Below are 22,334 nucleotides of genomic sequence, written 5' to 3' on the forward strand. Positions count from 1 at the left end.
ACAATTATAGACAGATCTTATTCAGAACTTTGTAATTTGGCAATCCAACAGGATTCTAAATCAAACTCCTAACTAATGAGATGCCACAAAACAATCATCAAATGTTGGAACAGCTATTCAGAGTAAAGATATGAGTAATTAATGCTTTTGAAACATATGAGTAATTAATGCTTTTGTGACACAACTCATCTTGCTAATTGCAGCTCTTGCACAGGAAAACATGTCGATATTCACTTTGCAGTACAGACTTGAAATAAACATTCTCATAAACTAAAAACAGTCCAGCAACCTTCTGCCTTTTTGTTTTGTCTGCTTTGATAATTAATGATTTCCTCCTAGGCTCATTATCCCAAACCTTTCATGTTGTTTAAAAGTGCAAGAATATCAGCCTGAATGTTAATCATAACCAAAATATGTCAAGTGTCATATTTCACCTGATTACATCTCCATTCTTTACTATCATTTCAGCCTGATTGAGCTTGTCAAATGCATCACAAATGAATGCCCAAAAAAGTGATTTGCATTTTCCTCTATAAGGCAAAGCAGCTAAGTGACTGGTTTCTTGGGTCATTTTCAGTGTGGTTCTCAGAGAAGGGAAAAACAGTGATGAGATGATTTACAACATTAAAATAGCCATCAAGCCATCCAGGTTCCACTTCCAGTGCTGTGAGAACTTCCCCACCTTCCCAGACAATAACATCTCTAAATATTATGGACTCTGGATAAACAAAGATGTCGTAAGATGTTTCATTCTCTGAAAACATTCTCTTCTCTTGGAAGAGGCCTTGATGAAAGTGTGAAGTGGTCTCCTGACTATTTTCACCTTGCTTACGTTCACTGTCCAGGTCTGCTGCTGACAGAGCTGTGTACTGAAGTGGCAAGCTCACACACGTACACCAACCAGCCACTTCAAAATATAAAAGCTTTTGAACAAACAAGGTTAGAAAGTTTTAACTCAGGTTTCTCAGGTACTCATAAATCAGAATAATGTTTCTGACTGCACAATGGAAATCCTTATCTTGTGCATAAAGTTAGGCCTTTGGTCATAAATATGGCTCCACTGCCAAGCAAAGCACAGGATTCATTTCTGTTTCTCTGCCTAGACCAGCAATCAATTTTTTCTGGAAGACATTTCTTTATCATTCAAGGAAATAAATCCCAAGAAACACTGCAACAGGAGAAACAATGGCTGATACAGCAAAGGGAGCTGACAACACCTGCTGGATATTCCACATCCTCCAGAGAATTTAGCATCACTAAACTGTCTGCATTCTGTTGGTGCTGTGTTGCAGAGGTACTAGGCTGACAAGTTTGCAAACTGGCAGGATAAACCCATTTTCTTCCTCTAAGGTCTAGTCCTATTACTGCTAATGTCATTGCCTTTGACTTTAATGCCGGTAAAATTTTCCAATAGGATTGAGCACCCTATCAAATTAGACAGGAATAGAACCGAGCCTTTGCACTAAATACTACATAAAACTCCCTGAATTCCCCAGTGCTTTTGTTTCACTCAGCTGGTGGAAAGGCTTTTGCTGAAGACACTATTTCAGCAATTGAAAGGAAGACAGAAATTAGCCTGTACTACCTGATTTCTTTCAGACATTAGGAAGTCCAGTTTTCCACCAGGAAGTCCCAGTTCTATAAAAGTCTTTACCAGCCGCAGATCTGCACTGTTACCTAGGAACAAATGATACTTTATAAGATGCAATTCAACAGAAAAATAACCAACATAAAGTCAATTTAACACAATAAACTTGACACCGTGGAGCTCTTGCTAAGTGCTGCTAAGAACATTATCACACCTCAGGATCATGCATTGAAACAGCAAGAGAACAGGAATTCCCACAGCCTGCTCAGGGTGGGCTGGACGCCACCTGCTGCTGTGGGGGACTGCATAAATGGTGGGTAAGAAAGGGCAAAGATCAGGTCCAGAATAAATCTGTCCTCTATTTTTTTGAACAGCAGAGGTAAGACAAAAAGACAACAAGCTCAGGTGAGGCCCCCAGAGATGCCTCAGTACCTGTGCTGGGCTGTAGGGCTGTACCTTCAGATGCAAAGTGGCCCATCTCATGTATCCACAATTAGAGGTGGTGCTGAAATACTATCAGACTCCTAATATTTTGAGAGATGCCTCATTCTGTACTAGGAAATTCTAAGGTCTTCTGAAGTTTTTGTGGGTGAAGAAGGTACCACTACCTAATGAGAAGAGCATTCCTGCTACTGAGATATTCAATGGCAAACAGCCCTGGCATGAAGCCAGTGTTTGTTTTTTTTTTTTGTTGTTTTTGTTTTTGGTTTTTTTTTTTTGAGATATCAGAGCCTCTACCACTTCTTCTCTGTATTTTAGTGTCAGCATCTACACCCTTCTAATTGATATCAATAATTTGCCAGGAGAAAGTTCACATTTAACATAACTGTTTCCTGATTAGAAAGCATAAAAAATCCCATGACCTGCTTCCTCTGAGTGAAGCATGATTTTTATTCTCTCATTTTGTAAAGCCAGCCACTATCTAATCTATAACAGTATTTTGGGGGTGTAAATAACATTTTCTTCCTGGGGACATACTGCAAAACAACCAAGCATCTGTGGAAAGACAAAGAGTCACTGCAATGCGCTCTTCCTGTTCATGGTACAATTGATGTGTTTTGGTGTAGATTGCTGTTTAAGAAAAAAAAACAACAAAAAGCAAAAAACAAAACCCAAAACCAAACAGCAGGACCCCATATATTAGCAACAATACTTATTATTCTCATAGATCCTTTATTATGATGGATTGAATAGCATAATAAGGAATAAATACTTAGCAAAAACAAATACTTAGACTCTCCATTCTTTCCTACTTGCTGAACCTCTGTCGTTTTTTTTGTAATTTACACCAAAATGACTTACAAATAGCAATTCTTCCTGGCCTTACCATCCAATCCATGGACACAGACAACCAGGTGAATTCCATCTTCCAAATTTTCTTCCTCTTCCTCTGGTGGAAAATATGGGATATCAGAAGCTAGTACAGATAAGTCACTGTACAGAAATCCTTCAATCTTCATTTCTTTTTTAAATTTTTCTTTGGCCTGATAAAAACTGGAGAATACATTAGTTAATCACAATAGAACTTCGTGGTCCACAACAAACCTTCAAACTAGAAATGAGGAGGCTTGTCTTTACAAGAAATTATGTTTTCACCTTTCAAGTAGAGACCGGGATGCAATTCCTTATCTATTAGGACTGAGAGGAGTCAAAATGAAAGGAATAAACTGTTTCTTTGTAATTTGTCTACATACAGGGAAGAACTAAAGTTCGTTAGCAACTCACACTTGCCAGAGGAATGAAAGAGTAGCAAAAAATAATTTTCTGGTACCTCATAAAATGATACTGAGGTACAGAATTAGCAATTCTGCCTCTTAACAATGTCACTGGCCTTATAGGTACTGAAATGCAAAATGTATAATTCTTCTACCATCAGATGCACTTAGGTAGAAGGTTTTCTCCCTCTTCCTCATGCTAGAGTTAAGGGATGCACCTCATATGGTAGTAATTTTGGGGTTTATTTGATTTTGGATTCTTTTGGAAAAAATTTAGTAGAAAGAATTTAGAAGAAGAACATCTTTGAAAGAATGCTGAAAGAATTAAGATATCACCTTTCCTACTTAAGGTCTAAAATTTGACACAAATTCATCCTGAAGCATTCTGCTGCCTGAAGATGCCAAATTCTTCAATGGCTTTTTGATGCAGTAAAACTGATCCAGATAATTTAGGAATTAATAATCACAACATAAGTGTAGAATTAAGTAGAAAACTGGGAAGGACAAGCTTTGGAGATATAACCTTTAAAGCTTGGGGATCTCTTAAGGCAACTTGAAAAAATCATAGAATCATTAAGATTGGAAAAGATCACTAAGATACTGAAGTCCAATGGCGAGCAATTACTTACATCAGCCCAACTAATTTTAAGGGACACAAGAATGAAAAAAATAGCTTTTGGGCCATGAATCTGGAAGCCTTGGATTCATGTGCATGAATACATGCTCAAATGTTCTGTTCCACGATGAAGAAACAAATTCTGTGCTTAGATTTGTCAAGAGTTAAGCATGGGTGTATAGAACTTCAGCATACTTTAAAAAGAATAAAAGCAAAGTCTTGGGTTGAAAATGAATGTACATGCAGACAACCAACATTTTGGGCAGCTGAATGGATTGAGAAATTTCAGTGCTACTGTTTTTCATCAGCACAGCAGAGGCACCAAATGATACTGGAAAAAATATAAGTGCTAGTGTGCCAATCTGTGAAATGGGCCCCTGTGACATCAAGGTCACGATGTGGCACTTTTGTGTTGGGCAATGAAACAAAAACAAAAATAATGTCTCTTCTCCAGCTATCCATGGCTTCAGTTCTCCCATTCTTCCAGTATGAGAAGGTGAAGTTGAGACATATCAGCCAACTTGAATTCCCCATTTCATAGTTTAGCTACCAAATGGAATTATTAAATCAGAGGAGTATAACAGTCTGTGGCACTGCCACAGTAAACTGACTATCAGGGGTCGATACTCTGGTGTGGGTAACCTTGATTTCAGGAAGGAGGCTCAGCTCTCAAAGATTATTTAGATACCTAAATCCCACTGTTTGTCATGAGAATTAAGGACCTGATGTCTTTGACAGTCTCAGTCTCTCTGTGTTTTCATCCTTCCTGTCTATTTAGATTATTCATTCTATATGAACCATTTGTCTGTTTGGATTATTTATACTGAAATTCCTCAAGCAACTGTCTCAAATGCAAGCTTCCTGTATGCCTAGTGCATTAGGGTCCCCAACTGTGTCAGGGTCTCTCGGCATTACAACTACATTAATGAAGTAATTGTTATTCTTACTTCAGCATCCTCTCGTTGGTCTCTTCATCCATCTCATCTGAAGTCGGACAGACAACTCCAAAGGAGCCCAGTGGCTGGCGTGTGATGGGGAACACAGCCTGCTTTGCCGAGGAGCCCGCCATGGCAGGGGTCTCTTTGAGCACGGAAGAAAAGGGAAGACAGGTGGCTGTGCAAGAGATGGACATGTTAACCACATCAGCAGCCTTTCTGCTTTCCAGGGCTACTCCCTCTGTCGTGGCCAAAGGAAACCCGGTGCCGTTCACTACAAGTTTATTCTCTTGGCTGTTGGGCTCCTGAGGACGTTCAGCCTGGTGGGACCCTGCCGCAGGGTCTGCTGAGGCAGGTGAGTCATTGAGCTCAATTTCTTGCAAGCCCTGCATTTCTGCACACACTGCTGGGCTCTCATCAGCGAGAGAGCTGCCACATTCTCCTCGCAGTGAGCCAAATTCAGTGGAGCTGTCTGAAGGAGCTGTAACAGGATAGCAAAAATCTGGCACCACCTTTAAGCTTTGTGAAAAACTCTCCTCTCCTGAAATTCTACTATTGGAAGAGCCCTGTTGTACTTTTAAACTGTCCGGCTTAAGTTTATCCTTTGGATTCTCAATGCGTGTATCAACCTTATCTATATTTTTGTCCAAGTAATTACAAGCCCTTGGTGTTTTTAAGCTGCACTCACCATTGCTCTCCAGTGACAGGCACTCAGAGACATTAACTTGGAGCTGCTTCGGACAACTGGGTGGTCTTGTATTTTCCAAACTACTGCAAGTCTCTGGAAAACCTTTCTCCTCGTTCCCTTGTAACTCAGTGTTACTGCTACTGTGTTTGAGGAGGGGATTGGGATGTCTTCTGTGTTCTGTTTGTCCACTTTCAGTAGTCATTCGACACTCAGAAAAGTCCATGATTATTTTTCCATCTTTATCCTCTGTTTCCATGCAGCTTCTTAAGTTGTGATCTGAATCTCCTGAGGTGGCTTCACAGTGTTTTGATATATCCACCTCCTCCGGGGGCTCTTCTGGGCTACTGATCTGAGGGGCAGAGACAGATTTCGTCAGTTTGGTAAGCTCCACTTCCCTCTCCTCTTCCTCAAAGGGCAAAGAGCTGATGGATGTGAGCGATGCCTGGATACCACTGGGCAAGCTGGTGTTGCTTTCTGTGTGGCCACCCTCCAGGGAATTCCGGTGGATGGCGTGCCTCCGGACCAAGTGGTGCAGGATCTCTCGGTCACTGGGCAGCTCCAGGGCCCGGCTGCGAGCATCAGACCATGCCACCGAGCTTGGTTCACTTTCAATGCCCGAATCAGATATGATTGAGGAAGATCTTTTTATGACCCCTGACATCAGGGTAAATTCGTCACTCTCCTCACTTCGTTGCTCCTTTGTGACTGATTTCACTTCACAGCTGTGTGAAGGCAAAGCTTTCAAGACAGTTAGATGAGCCTTGGTGTCTGTATCCTCTGGTTTTCCAAGACTGGTCAATTCATTCAGTGCAAGCTCAGATGAAGTGAAATTAGTTTCAGCATGACCAAATTCATCTAGTTCATGTATTTCAGTGCTGTCTTCCAAGCCATCAGCTCCACATGCTCCACACTCATGCTGAGCACTGACAATAAGCATGGGCTCATGTTTGTGAGAGTCTTTATTGCTGGGTTCCATGTCTCCACAGGTAAAATCTGCCCCAAGTCTATTATCTTTTAATAAAACTTCCTCGGATGTTTTAAAGTCTTCTGACATGTGTTCTGTATTGCCTGGCTCTGAGTCAGAAATAGTTTCCTCTCTTGAAACAAAAGTATTTTCAGGTTTCCTTTGGCCTTCTTTGTTTATTGTACATACCTGAGATGTGGAGTGCTGGTTTAAACCCTTAGCAGCAGCTTCAGTACTACTGTGTAGGCATGAGGGACTCTTGTTTATCCTGTCTGTTTGTATTACAGGATTATCTTTCTCAAAGTCTCCTTTCATTACTGCAGTGGCATCATCTGATGCACAGTCTTCATTTTCCAGTTTTACATCCACTCGAGTATTCGCAGGAACCTCAAAATCTGGGAAAACTTCCAAATTCTGATCTAAAGAAAGAAAGAAGGAAAGAAAGAAAGAAAGAAAGAAAGAAAGAAAGAAAGAAAGAAAGAAAGAAAGAAAGAAAGAAAGAAAGAAAGAAAGAAAGAAAGAAAGTATTACCTGTAAGAACACAACAAACTACATCAAAGAATTGGGAGATTTTGAAAAGGGATTTTAAACTCTAAATTATTACTCTATACATTTACAGTATAAAAATTGTACATGCATTAAAGGCATATTACAAATGCACATGGCAGAATGCATTTAACTACAATTAAACTCACCAAACAGTTATAGTTAGGCCAAAGAAGACAATATTAATAAAATACACTTTCCTCAGTACAGTATAACTGTACCTATACTTTCAGTTTTTAGAGCGTAGGTAAGGAAAACAAAATGGATACTTCTTTATTCCTGGTGCCATTCAATATTGTTCATAGTATAGCTCTTAGTTTGAATCACTTTAATACTCATTTTAATAATTTAAATATCTTTAATGAGCATTGCCACAATTTAGGCAGTAGAAAAACTGTGGAAGAGTGAAGATTTTGTACCACAAACTATATTCACTGGACTATGGACACCTATAGTATTAATACATATTGCTTCCTTGGTAATTTTAAAGGTTGAGTGAAAATAAAAAACGTAGTAAGGCTATGAGGTTTTACTAAATAACTATAGAAAGAAATAATTTCTTAATTAAAAATTTGATTTGGATACTCAAAGGCCAAAATGTTTTTTGGAAGGCAATGCTGCCTTTCAGGGGAGTGTGGGGTTGTACACTGTAATTGTGGGGTTTTGTTCTGAGATTTCTTACCACTAGATGTCGTAGTAGGGATATCAGTCTAGTGTTTTTTCTTTAAATTAGTACTATAGCAAAAATAACAACAAATTTGATTTGCTTTCTGGATTTTTGCTCCAGCTCTTTTATAAAGAAAGCTTAATTTAAAGATGAAAAATGTGAAGGAAATACTCTGCTGTTAGGGAAAACACTAAAATTCAGCTGTATTACTTAGGGGGTCACACTCTTCCAAGTTCATAAGCCCAAGGGATGTGTGATCACTTATCCTGAGCTGGGGAAGTATCTCCCTCAGCTCAAGCTGTGGAGTTTCACTCACCTTTGCGAGGCGTGTCTGTGTACCTATCTTCAAAGATAACAGGGAGTGTGTTCCAGTCCCCGTCGATGTCCAGGCATTCCGCCGGCAGCGGGGGCATGCTGGTGAAGTAATCTGAATTACGAATTTCTGTGGAAATCTGTGCGTGGCTCTGGATCCTGGCAGCAAAATACAAAATACCAAACAAATTGAGTGCCTGAGTGGCTACTGTGCTGTTTCTGCATTAGTCCTGCGAGCCCAGATACGCAGGCTGAGGACAGAGTCAATGTGTTTAAAGGGAAGCAGTACTGCATGATTGGGGGTTACCCAGAACTCTTAGAAGGTTTCCATCTTCAGTTAGAGATATCTACAACTTGCACAATCCCTTCCTAAAAAAAATCTCAGTGTTTTTGAAATTATTCCAGATCCCACTGTCATAGGCTCCTGGTAGCTGCCATAACCCATTGCTATCCTCCCAAGGGTCTCAGCTGCTGGCTGGGGCTGGATGTCTCAGCTGGTTTCTGGTCAGGAAATGAGGTCTGTCACTCTGGCTGTGGTCAGGGTTTCAAAACCCAGATGGAGGAAGCAATAATCGAAAATTTGGTTGAGCAGTACAGGGAGGAACAAAGCCAAGAAAGATGCCTGGCAAGTCCTCTCCCTCACTTATATCAGACCTCAGAGCACTCACAGAGAGCTGTCTCACACATGCCCCAATCTGGAAGAGCTAAGGCAATTACTCAGCCACTGTCTCCTGACAGAGTCACAGAATCATAGAACAGTCTAGGGTTGAAAGGACCTTTAAGATGGTTTATTCTATCCCCCTTGACATGGGTAGGGACACCTTCCACCAGACCAGTTTGTTCAGCCTGGCCTTGAACACTTACAAGGATGGGGCAGCCACAAAGTTTCTGAATAAACCATTCCAGTGCCCCACCACCTTCACAATAAAGAATTTCTTTCTAATACCTGATCTAAACCTACTCTCTTTCAGTTAGAAGCCATTCCCCCTTGTCCTATTGCTACATGCCCTTGTAAAAAGTCCCTCTCTAGATTTTTTGTACCTCCCCCCCATCTGTTTCCATAATTTAGGCTATTTAAAATGCTACGTGGTTCTCCTCAGTGAATGTGACAGTAAACTGGCTGATGAATATGTGTTCAGCTATAATCAATACAATAATTTCTATTTCTGATGTGCCTTCCTATTTAAAGATCTGTCTCAAAAAATGTGGAAAACATGAAATACAGAGAGTAAGGCAAAAAGATTTTCATTGATGGTCAGCTGAAATCAAATCTGTTCTTCATCTTAAAGCCATCATCCCTTGTCTGATTATTACCTACCCTTGTGAAAAAGATGAATAATTGACATTAAAGTGAGCAAGGAGAAATATTTTTGCCTGTAAAATCTGAGGGTATGTGACCTCTTAGAGGCCTCCACCCTGTGCCACACCAAGCCTACTGGGAATGGTGTGTCCTCTTTTGCCTAAGCAGTCAAATGCTGTCAGGTACAGACGTGCACAGTTTCACATGAGCCCACAACAGCATGTGAACAGGAAGTGAAAAACAGTCTGGTAAGAAGGAAAATAAAACAGGGAGAAAGAAGGTACTGCTTGAGGTGGTTGTACAGCACCTGGCACATCAGCACTGATCTGAGCTGGTGACTGTGTGAACCCAGCCAATAATCCCTATTACCACGCCCTAATACTCTGACAGCCAAGACTCTGTTTTTCCTACTACAGGAAGAAAACCTGGCTCTGCCATGCAGCCTGTATAGACCAGATTTTCTGCACAGAGCAATTAATAATTTTTTGCCTTTTTTTTTAACTTACCTTTCTTGATGACCACTGAGAAAAACATTTTATTTATCTGTAGGAAATGGGCTACTCCTTTGACTGCCTGGAGGAAAAGAAGCACTTCATGCAATTAGGCTTTCCCCTTTGCAGGATTATGTTTGTTTGAATGGGACCATGAGTGTGTGTGTCCTCACCCCAGGGTCTTGACATGGGGTTTTCCTTGTATTCAGCTCCCTAAAATCCTGACATGGAAGAACCAAATGAACACACCTGGAACCCTGTAGCTATAGTGCTGCTCTAATTTGGCAGAACAAGGCAGCCTTGTACAACCCATCCACTAATGAAGTCAGGACCCTTTCCATCAACACTGAATCAGCCTTAATGTCCCCAATGACATCTCTGAGAAAAGCAATTTTCTCCTCTACACTAGGTCAGAGGCAAACGCCTCAATTAAAAATCATCATTGTGACAGGACCTGATGTCATGGCCTTTCAGCCCCTTCTAAAGGATGAGTTTCACACTGGTAATGTAGTGGTCTGCCCATGGTGACAAATAGTCTGGATAACCTTCATTACTCAGAAATTCAAATTTGAGCATCCTTCTTTGAGCTCTGCCTTCAGGGGTCAGGTCCTGAGTATCATCCAAGTCCTCCACTTGGGTTCACGGGCTAAAACCAAGGGCAGGATTTGCCCTGGCATAGCTTTAAGACTGGCTCCTCACACTTCAGTTTGGTTACAAGCAGAAATGGTCCAGCAAAAAGCAATACTTACCTTGGAATTGTTTAGGGATGGTAAAAAGCAAATTTGTAAATGTTAAGATTTTTTGCTTTTCAACAGTTATTTTCCCCTAAAAGTACCAGTGCTGGATGTATGTATATATGTAGCTTGAAATTAATTACTTCTGGGGCCAGCCTGATCAGTCACTTACTTTTGAAACTCATTTCAATAGGTTTACAATATGGAGCTAAAACAGAGCCAATGACCTCTCTCAAATCAAATTCCTTCATACCCTGCAGAAAAAGATCTTGTTCTTGATGGCAAAATATTTTAAAGTAAATTTTTAGTAATTCCAGAGATAGGGGAGTGTTAATGGGTTACTTACAGGCCTTCCTGGAACATGAGCACAGCAGGTTTCTGATGCTCAGTGTAGAAGAAGGCTTCTGAGAATCTTCTCACCTGAGAGAGAGATGCACAAATTAAACCTAAGATCTGCTGAAAGGTGACAAGTGCCATCAGTCTAAGAACACAGCTCTGACTATCAGGACCAGATTCATTAATGTTGACATTAAAAAAGAGTTCAATTCTGCTTCGTTTTCCCAGCCCAGCACAAAGCAGCTGTTATTTTTGCATATTTTGCTGCGAGGTAAGAAGACTCCCTTGACAATTAATCAAAGTTTGGTTATCTGCATCTTCTTACTGCTTTTCTAAAAGCTGTCAAATTTACCATTTTCCCCTGTATTGTTAAAGTTGGGAAGATTTATTCCTTTCCCACTGTGCAAAAGCAGTAGTGGAGTGATTTATTAAACTAGAAAAATTCATAATTGATCATCTCTTCTATGGGAACATCCACAGTGACTCTCAAACTAATACAACAGCAAAGGAAGTCTTACATATCAATCCAGAGGAGAATGAGCCCTATCACAGCAGAAACACACCTGCCTATGTCGTGATACTTACAAACTGAGAGCTCTTCAAATCCCTTCATGGACATTAGATATGTTCAGTGTTGGACAATCAATTACAAAAGAGCCATGGATCTGAAGTGGCTGGCAGAGCACAGAGTGTGAAATAAGCTATTAAAAATTCAGTGCTGTCATCTGCCCTGGAATAAGCTTTGAGTTTAAATGAATCAAGCATAATATGCAATCAAATGTACTGAGCTGTTAAACTGCAGCCCATACATTCCTAATACTAATTGTAAAAGTGACCTCTGTTACAGGGACAGAAAATGGCAGTGAAAAGCATATGTCAGAGCTTCTCAGCACTTCCCTAAATCCCAGCTGCGCTTTAGCAAATGGCCTTACTAAACAAAGGATGAGCATCCCTTCAAAAAGACTGTGTCTTAACAGCAGGACTTTTCATTTAGGGCTCTCAAACAATTTTCCAGAGGTGAAAAAGTGCAATTACACACAGTTTATATGGGGAGGAACCAGAGCATACAAAGTTATGTAATTTGACAAAGGTCAAGAAGACAGCTGGCATCAGTCAAGGCTGGAACAACCCAGAGGCTGAGAGTCACCTTGCTGGAGCTGGGAGCACACAAAGTTGGGTTCTTTGATGGAAAACCACCCAGGTCCCCTCAAAGACAAGGGAGTCCTCATCAGACTAACCAGAGCAGTTTTAGCATCAAACACTCAGCCACCTCTTCCTGAATTTTATGCCCCATTTTTGCAAGCTCCAGGGGAGACTCATTCTGGTCATTCTGACCTCCACTGACTGAGAGGAGCAAAACATAAGCTGAGGTGTCAATACCTACACTGCACACGCCTCATGCATGCAAGGTGAATCCTGCCCTTTCCTCCACTGTCCCTACTCTGATGATTAGATCAGACTTTGAGTTCAGCTCAGGTGATGTGCTGAGCTGGTGTCTGGTCAATAACCAAGAACGTCCTGATGGAAGACAGAACACTTGCTGAACTAATCAGATAAGCAGATCTGACAACGTTCGCTCAAATGACAAGTGGTTTTGTGCCTTCTTTATTACAAGTACAAGAAGCAATTTCAACATCAACAATATTAATATTTTGCTGTGTGCACTTTAATGGGAGAAAGGCAAGTAGCTATATGCATGACAGTGAAGAAAATAAATCCATATTCCTTTTGGTAGTTTTGTGAAACCAGTTGAGATTAATTTTTTTTTTTTTTTATTTGTCACTGTGATGTTTGGGTTTTTTAAAACAAGTGTTTATGATTTATGGATATAAGGTCACATATACCCTTTCCCACCCACCTCCTATTCTATGTCTAATCCTGGTGCTCAAAGTTACTCATTTTATGTAGGATCCTGGGTCACACAAACTCAACCAGCTTCATTCCAGAAACTGAAATCTGTAATTTGAAATCCTAGGCTTCACCTCTTCTTCCCCTCCTCTTCAACTCTTGTTGTGCTCACCCCACGTCATGTTAATAATCATAGGGGCAGAATTGGATTTGAAATAAATGTCCAAATAAATCTCTAATGTTTATCAAGACATGACCATTACTGGACTTGGTTTTTAACTTCTTAAGATTACCCTTAGCATGTGATGTTCCTGAGTCAGATAAGCTGTGACTTCTGGATGGAGCGTTGCCACCTCTAGGAACTGGGTCCACAGGGCCAGGAGGTGAGAGCAAAGCCAGGCGAGGTCCTTGCTTATCTGTTCTGCTATCTTCTCTGGATTGCTCAGCAGCTGAAGGACAGAAAGGAAATTATGAGATCAAGAATGCTATGGAAAAGAATCAGTTAGTACATCAGATTAAGTCCTTTTAAGAACAACAGCAACAAGAAAAATTTCTCTTGATTTAGGAATATTATTACTAAAGCTACCATTTTCAGTTATTTTACCCCAAATAAAGCCGGTGAGACATTATCTTTTTCTCTTTAAAATCACATATTTTAGTGCAAATGGTCTCAGCTACGCAGTTAAAGAGCAAGAAGTGGGAACAGATAATTTTTTGCAGACACTCTACCACAGGTATAGTAACTAGCGGGGGAAAAAAACCCAAAGCATGTGGGTTCCAAATTATCCACCAGGTGGTGCTGGATGCTCTGAAATAATAAACCATGGCCAGACTGTTAGCAAAGGAGCCCTGTCAGCCATGTCACATTAGAACACAGATGGGTGATTGAGGGGGAGCCAAACAAGAAACCTCAAAACAAAACACTGTGTCCTCAACACATGATGAAAACAGACATTCCAGGGTGTGTTGTTGCCCGTGTCCCACACTAGAACATGCTGGGTCTCTGTGTGCCCTCCAGCTCCGTGCTGAAGCACTGCTAGAAAGCAAAGTCTCTGCACACCAAACTTCCTCATTTCACAATTTCGTAGAATCACAGAATCATAGAATAGGTTGGGCTAAAAATCTTCTTCCAACTCCCTGCCATGGCCAGGGACACCTTCCACTATCCCAGGTTGCTCAGAGCCCCATCCAACCTGGCCTTTAATACTTCCACAGATGGGGCATCCACAGCTTCTCTGGGCAACCTCTGCCAGTGTCTCACCACTTTCACAAAAAAGGATTTCTTCCTAATACCTAATCTAAACCTTCCCTCTGTCAGTTTAACACCATGCCCACACTTGTCCTAGTACTACATACCCTGGTAAAACATCCCTCTCCAGCTTTCCTGTAGCCTTTTTAGGTACTAAAGGTGTTAAATGCTCTCTCTGGAGTCTTCTCCAGGCTGAACAAACCCAGCTCTCTTAACTTGTCAGCTTGTTAATTTCTTTAATGAGAGACAGACATTGCATTTTACCTCCACGTAATCACGTAATTCACTTTTTTTTTTTTTTTTTTTTTTTTTTTTTTTTTTTTTTTTTTTTTTTTTTTTTGCTTAGGACTGCACTCTAGCTGAAAGCCTGCTTATTTTTCACATTTTATTATGCAGGTAGTCTCCAGGTTGGTGACACTGCAAACTAAGCCACGATTAAAAACAAATTGTCTGTGTGTGAGAGAAGCTGAGAAAAATCGTGTGTGGATAAAACAGATATTGTCACTGTGTTTACACTGTTTGGATGCTATCCTGTTTTAATGACTTGTCCAAAATGGCACAAGCTCCAGGACACATTCTGGTATGGGAAAAATCAGGGAGATACTGGGAAACAAAAGATCCTGTTCAAACATTTCCCTTTGCACAGTCAGGATACTACTTTATTTATGGCATCCAATTTTATAGGCTGTATGTCAATGTTAATTTTTTATTTGTTAAGTCAGTAAGCTGTTTCTTACACCATAAACTGAAAGCTCAGTCTTCAAGCAAGATGCATTATTAATGCAAGTCATCTTAGGAATAGGTGTGTGATAGCTATTTGTCCAGTTTGCTGGTTATCAAATGTTTGAGTTTGTCAGGGAGGGAGGGAGGAAGGAAGAGGGGAAGGCAGGAAGGGGGGAAGGGGAGAAGGAAGGACTATTTCTAATTGTGAGTGTCTTACTACACTGAAAATTAGTCCAAAGGAGACCCTAGACTGTGTTGTCTGCCCTATACTCTTACAACTTCTAAATCTAGTAGAGATGAGGCAGTAAGTTATGCTTCTCTAAATCAATTTTATGTGAAATCAGATTTTCTTCAAAGTGTCCAAGTCAGGACTTAAAACTAATAAATTTGTCATTTGAAACAGTTTTAAAACCATGGCTGACAAACCTTAGGTCACAATTTGTAACAGGAATGTAAATGGATTTCTCATTTGGTTTAGACTCATCTTCCCTCCATTAATTGTTATCAAATTCACTTCCCCAGGGAAGTGGTGGAATCACTAATCCTGGAATTGTTCAAAAAATGAGCAGGTGGCACATTATTTAAATGGTTTACTGGGCATGGTGATATTGGGTCAAAAGATAGACTTGATGATCTTGTAGGCCTTTTCCAAACCTAATGATGCTATGATCCTATGATAAATAAAATATATGAAATCTCTGATTTTTCCAGTGATCAGCTGGCACTTGCATTTCTTCCTGGCACGCTTGATGACTTGTCTTTGTCTCACTTGAAATAAACTTGGCAGAAGCAAGTTCAACAGAGTAGTTCAGTCACTTCTGTGCCAAATTCACTTTTTTGCTCTCATGATCCTCCAAATACATTTAGGTATTTTTATTTGAAAATATATGGTTGAAAAAGCTGCCAAAGTAATTTTTCTACTGTCAGCAGAAAAGCTATAATTGCAACCTACCCCAAATAATTTTTTTTTTGTCATACTGATACTCAGGGTAGGCTCACTGAAGCATGCTAGAATAATCCAGCTGGTGGCTTGTTAACAGTGACAGGAACATCTTACAAGCAACTAATCAAAGTTATGCAAAATATTTGGTGGAAGAGAAACAGTAAACAAACTTCCTGATGGCACCAAATTCCCTTTTTTCCTGCTCTGATGTATTACTGGGCTGTCTCAGTGCACTTAAAAAATGGACTTGAAAAACCCATGGGCAGGTTCTGATGAAGGAAATACCTGCAGCTCCATACAAAGCTGGGATACTGTCTCTTCCACAGATAGCTCCTCTGTGGAAAAAAACACAAAGAAACACATCAGGTTTGAGAACAGTGGATGTGAAATATTAATTCTCTGCTGTTTGTTCATGAGAGAAGTCAGCCATTTGGTATTCTTCCTGACAGACAAGTTTCTGTTTGGGTGTGGGCACTCCACAACCCACTTTGTACTCCTGCAGGTGCAACTTATGCTTGTGCAATCTGAACCACTAAACCAGTAGAAAATGTTAGGGTTTTTTGTGACAAAGACAACAGAATTTGACTCTCTTTTACTAGACGTTTGATTTTTAGCCTTTGGTATTTATGGCCAACTGTAGAACTGAATACAGAGTCTGAACAAATGATGAGCAAGGAATGGTTGTCCCTGGTGTGCTACAGAGGACTGTGTATCAACATCAAATTCCTGACCAGTAAAATATTGGGCATCTCTGTACTGCCTTGTGAAGTTGGAATTACCTCACCACTGCAAGCAGTAGTGTTTTGATTTAATCCTGAGAGAATCCAGCACAGGGACACTCTGCTTTAAATGCACCACAATCTATCAGGAAAAGGAGGACATCAATCAATTCTCCAGCTTTAGCAGCTTCATTTTGCACTGCGGAACTTTCTAATGGTGTCAGTAAAGAAACAAAGCAGCAACAAAGCAAAACAACTCACAGACCAATGCCCTCCTCAATTCCCAAATGTCTCTTCTCAGATAGCACTGATAAATGGGAAAGGACAGACCAAGATGAGTTGTGCCTTGAAAAGTCTATCTGAGCTGGTAAAATTTGGAAAACAACCATTCCCACTTTTAATGTCTAAAGTAAGCTTTCTTTTTACAGATACTACTCAGGAAACTAGGGGAAAAATAATTAAGAAAATGAGCAGAGATTTGTATTCTTGGATTTATCTTAACCTTCTGTAAAAACTCATGAGATTATTATGACCAATACAGATGTTACAACGGAATGACCCATTTACATTCTTCCCCTGCTCAGTGGAGAAATATAGCAAATACAAGGTGCAGTTTATGCCATCCCAAATTGGAAAGCACTGCCTGTGTCAGATGACATATTTTTAATTGGGTGTGTTTCACCCCAATGAATGTAAGGAGACAGATATAAAAGTTTGATTTATATTCATATTACTGCATGAATCTTACACCCCATAATATTACTGACTTGTGCAAAAGGTGTCAGAAAATCAGCCTTAAAACCAAATCTTTAGTAGATTTTCAGACTGTGAATAAAATGATGCAAATAACACTCTGCTCAAGAGGCTAAAAAGGGTATTTGCATTTTGCAAATTTTCATGCATTACAAGAAGTACATTTGCAAATGAAGTGCCTGCTTCAGTACCAGATTTCATTTCAAAACCATGAAAATGGTGTTTAGAACATAAGCATGTGCTCTGAGGAGGTCATGGAGTTGTGGTCACTCCTCCATGCAGAGCTCTGCCATCTCACAACCTATTACCCTGTCTGGGTGAACCACAAATCCTCTGTTATCTATACCTATAACCAAGATCCATGAAGCAGTTTTGTTGCTTGTGTTCTGTCTCAGAGCTCATAAGCTGCAAATTAAGATGGTGTTTTGTTTTCTTTTTTTTTTCTTTTTTTTTTTTCTCTTGTAGTTGGATTGAATAGCACACTATGTTACCTACCTATGACTTTTAGACCGTCTTGAAGGGAAATATATGTTGGGGGACAAGAGATGAAGTGGAAAATAGGATCTATAAAGTCCATGAGTGTGTGAAGCATAATGCATTGTGTTTGATAGTTTTATATACAAGACTATACTGGAAAATTTGACTGCCTTTTAAAACCTGCTGGCCAATGCAATCGACCCTCCTAATGTAATTATCTCTGCAACATAACAAAACTCCTAACTTCAAAACCTGCGCACCGCAGAAATACAAAGACACAAAAACAGAGATGTGAAATTATGAGGCACACTCCTTGAATTCAAAGAAACAGGTGAGACAGCAGGATTTGAATGAGATGAATGAGTCTCATTTTCAAAGGACCTCATGCTGTCATTACAAAGATGACTAAACACAAATTCCAGAACTCCATCCTGTAAATCCAGCCAGCCAGCATGTGCACATTAGACCTAACAGGTCTGACCAGCCAAAAAACCCTTCTGCCAAAAAACCATGAAATCTATTAAACAATTGAATTAAGAAGAAAATCAGAATAATTTTGAAGAGCAAGTGGTAATTGACAGTGGAGGAATATACTGTGAGTTACAAAGAAGGGAGTGTAATTTAAACCCATTTGTATCACCTTTCAGGTTTTTCTTTTCAACTCTAAAAATAATGTTTGCTCAAGAGAAAAAATATGTTAAGAGTCTTCCCAAGATTTCATGGCCATGCAGAACTAGAATTTGCCCTTTTCAAAATGCAAATGAGGCCAAAAATCACCAAAAGGCAAATATTCTCAGAAATTTATCAAAATATTTTATCCATCTACACATCAGGCCACATCTTTTGAAAGGATTTGCATAATCTGAGGGGTCAGTCATCTTTAACAGCAAAAATAAACACTAATCAGAAAACATAAATGAAAATCCCTAAAGTCTCTGAACAGACAAGAATTTTGTTACTAAAATATGTGTGTTTAAAATTGCAGCACTGTAAAATATTCAGTGATTTTAAACTAATTTTCACTTACCCAACTTCAGCTGTGGTAAATCAGGAATCTCATTCATTATGAGGGTGTAGTACGTATGAAGACCCCGTTGAGCATTCAGGAGCAGAAGGCAGAGATCCTTATGCCACTTGTATGCACGCTGCATACAATTTTCAGATGGGACATAAAAGCTACCCTGTGTAGCAAAAGTATCAAGAAAATAAAGTAGAGAAATTAAAATTCATGGTCTCCATTTCTGTGACAGGTTTCCACAAAAACCCAGTTGGGGACAGTCATTCATCTCTTTTTACAAAAGTATAAAGTGATAGGACAGGGGGTAAGTTTAAGTTTAAAGCCATTAAACTTTAAACTAAAAGAAGTGTAGGCTTTAAACTATAAAAAGTGTAGGCTTAGACAGGAGATTAGGAGCAAAATTCTTTACTGTGAGGGTGATGAGGCCCTGGCACAGGTTTTCCAAAGAAACTGTGCCTGCCCCATCCCTGGGGGTGTTCAGTGCCAGGCTGGATGGGATTTGGAGTAACTTGGTGTAGTGGAAGGTGTCTCTGGCATAGCAGGGGGTTTGAATTAGATGGTGTTTCAGGTCCCTTTCAACCCAAGCCGTTCCATGATTCTTCAATTCTAATCAAGCAGATGGCACCAAAGAGAGATTTTAACCATCCCAACCTCCCAGCCTCCCAGCTAGCTACATGTGTAATCCAGTAGTGTCTCATTACACATGTTCATTTTGCCCAAACCATAACAAAACTATCAGGTTTCAGCAAGGCTGTCACATGAGAAGACCCTCAGACCAAAGAGTTCAACGGAGAAATCTACCTCTGTCCTCCCACATGTCCCACTGTGGAGCCAATGTCTCTCCCCAGAACACAGAGAGTCCAGTGTGAAATACACCCTCTCTGCTGGAGGAGGACGGGTGGAAAGAACTCTAAAGATGTCTACATTCACTTTCCTTTTCCCTCCTTATTGCCTCCTGCAAAGGTTGTAACTTGATGGTGCCATGGTGTGCTTTGTAATCTGTATTAGTGAACAAATGCAGATGGCATTGCTATCCCATCAACAAATATGAGCCACTCTGTACTCCAGGATCAATGTCTGTGTTAGTGTATCTCTTCTGGGAGAGTGTAACAGGACAGATCACAGCATGTTTACCACAAATATTTCCCAAACAACACTTTTAGACCTAGAATGTAAACTGAGTTTTCATTCGGGCACCATGCATCAGAAGTTTTCACTTCTGTCAACAGATGCTTATGTAAATTACTGGTATTTGAAATTTGAATTGCTTAGATTTAAAGAAAAACTATTTATTAATCCCTGGATTTTGGAAACATGGACAATTTGCAACTTAGTCCGCTGCTTATCACTGCTGGGGTAAGAATACAATTTCTACAGGCCAGCCAGCTGCTGACTGCCTTTGGGCAGTCCCAAAATCTGCAATCTCCTGGAGCAACAGAGAAAAAACACATGCCAGCACATCTCCTGTGTTTTCTCCCTTTGACTTCCCTAAAACCTGTATTTCAGAAATCTTGGCCTGAGCCAGGATGCTTCCTGCAGTTTCTCATGCCAATCTTCAAGGAGTTAACTAGAATTCTGTGGTAGGCACAAAGAGAATTGCTCTCTAGACCTGCAGAGGAACAGTTGATGATAATTGACAGAGTTGGCTGTTCTTCAAAGGTTTCAAAATCTCCAGCCTCAGCACGGATATTTTTTACTCTCACCATGGCCAAAAAAAAAAAAAAAAAAAAGTGAGCAGAAAGAAATACTGCTCAAAACAATAGAAAATTGGAAGTGGGCTGGTGTACAATGTCACAATGTCGTGAAAATATGCCCTCCTTTATTATCCACTGCTGATTTTTTTCAGCAAAAATTAGCCTGGCATTTAAATGCTACACTGCTGAGAAGCAGGAAGAAAGTGAGTTAATTTCATAGTTTATATGAATGCTATGACGTAGTGTTGTGCATGACTACACTTTAATAGGTCTATTTTCAGCCATTCCTTGGCAGAGATTATAGTCTAAATATAAAAAGTAATAGAAAAATGCATCTGCAGGTGGGCTTAAAACTTACATGATTTAATGTTTAAAACACTACTCAATTAGTCCAGTTTTGAATTTTTTAGCATTTGTCTTCCTGTTTTACGGTGCTTTTGCAAACTTTGTCCTCAGCTGATTTACGCTGGACAATTGACCACATGTTCTAAAAGGCAGACAAAGAATTAGGAGCACTGACTACAACCACAACAAGCAAGTAAAATTTTCCTCAGCATTTCTCTCCATTGCAATGCAAACTTTCTTCCAATTACTGTAAAATGTGGATGGTATACCTATGTGAGTAGAGAGCTGAAAAGATTGCTCCAAGATCTCTTTTCCTGTCCCAGCTCTCTGGGAAGAGTGTCTGGTGCCTGTGCCAAACAAAGGTGCTGTGCTTTGAGAATGCCATTGCATGAGAGGAACTGCTCTGCACACACCAGGCTGGGCTGTGCATGAGTAAGAGGACATAACATTAAGCATTTTTATTAAATTCTATTAAATGGCAACTGGCTTTGAAACCCTGTTGTTTAGTGGCAACATCCATCCTAATTTGAAAAATCTTTTTGTCAAGGTGGAAAGCGAGCATGACAGAAAGAAAGGTGACAAGCTCCAAATTTCTAGATCTTCAGTGACTTAAAGATATTACTGCTCTCACAGGACTGCTTCTACTTCTTCTCAAAGTTGTCACACACGTACAGGATATGGAGCAGGACATTACAGAGATTATTAAACCCACCTCAGGGACAGTTTAAACTAATGTGAACTAAGGTCTGTGCATCTTCATCTGCAGGGACCCCAGAGGGCAGGCATCTATCAGATGATGCCATTATAAACTGCTGCAGCTAAATCAGCTTATCCATCACTGTTCAGTAAGCTGAGAAATGTCAAGAAATGTCTTCTTTTGGGATGGTCTAAAGATTGCAGACCTTTCACATTTGCTATTTTAATTGCCTTTTCTGTGCATTTATTCAGGTGATTCCCTATTTCCTTGCCAATAGCTTTAAACACAGATTCAGACTACAACGCTAACAAATCAAGTTTGCTAACAAAAATGTCACGTGCTGTTCTAAGGGAAAACACTGCTGCAAAACCAGCTCTCAGGAAAAAGAGTGGCTGTGACATTAAACAGCTACAAAGTGCTCATCTTTCCAGCTTTCTTCAGTCAGGATGACAAATATTGATTTACTTCTGGTTAAGGCAAACTTCTCATTAAACCAAAAAAGTAATAGTGAAGCTGAAAATCCCACCTTGCACAAAGCCTGATGGCTGCTCTGGGTTTGAAATATCCATTGTAAAAGTACATGTTGGTTTCCTTTGTAAAGATTCTTGTGACTTTTTGAATTAATTCCTTTGGCCTACTGTTATTTTAATCACATTAATTTGTAGGTAGACAGATTCTTCTATGCTGATTGTAAAATGCATCTGCACTGATTTCTTTTTCCAAGCCCCCCTCTGTCTGTAGTGGTAGACTGCATCTCTGGTGTTTGCCCTTTTCCATTTCTGAAAATTTTGGGAGGACAGGAATTCCTGAAAAATTTCACTTCAAGAATTTAGACCTAAATGTACTCTGATAGCAAAGATGGATGACAACACAGAAGCCACTAGTCCTGACACAAAATGATTTTTTCCATTGTGCCAACATCATTAGGGGAAAATAGATCAAAAAATTCTCTTTAGGCCTCCTTCAGTTCTGAATG

At 39.9% G+C, this 22,334-nt stretch overlaps 1 protein-coding gene across 4 annotated transcripts in view; it reads right to left on the minus strand.

The window, feature by feature from the left end:
• The window catches only part of FAM135B (family with sequence similarity 135 member B), a 256,450-nt gene that overhangs the window by 9,620 nt on the left and 224,496 nt on the right, over nt 1–22,334 (minus strand). For 3 of the 4 annotated variants that reach the window (XM_038124640.1, XM_038124650.1, XM_038124634.1), the window contains 8 exons: nt 18,632–18,785; nt 15,941–15,990; nt 13,034–13,189; nt 10,903–10,976; nt 8,036–8,190; nt 4,867–6,925; nt 2,916–3,082; nt 1,586–1,677 (listed from right to left, as the gene is read on the minus strand). In XM_038124640.1, the coding sequence (XP_037980568.1) occupies nt 1,586–1,677; nt 2,916–3,082; nt 4,867–6,925; nt 8,036–8,190; nt 10,903–10,976; nt 13,034–13,189; nt 15,941–15,990; nt 18,632–18,785 (2,907 nt within the window). The remainder of the gene's footprint in view (nt 1–1,585; nt 1,678–2,915; nt 3,083–4,866; nt 6,926–8,035; nt 8,191–10,902; nt 10,977–13,033; nt 13,190–15,940; nt 15,991–18,631; nt 18,786–22,334) is intronic. The other variant, XM_038124660.1, reaches the window with a different exon arrangement.

The sequence above is a fragment of the Motacilla alba genome, chromosome 2, assembly GCF_015832195.1.
Source record: "Motacilla alba alba isolate MOTALB_02 chromosome 2, Motacilla_alba_V1.0_pri, whole genome shotgun sequence".
Classification (NCBI taxonomy): Eukaryota; Metazoa; Chordata; class Aves; order Passeriformes; family Motacillidae; genus Motacilla; species Motacilla alba.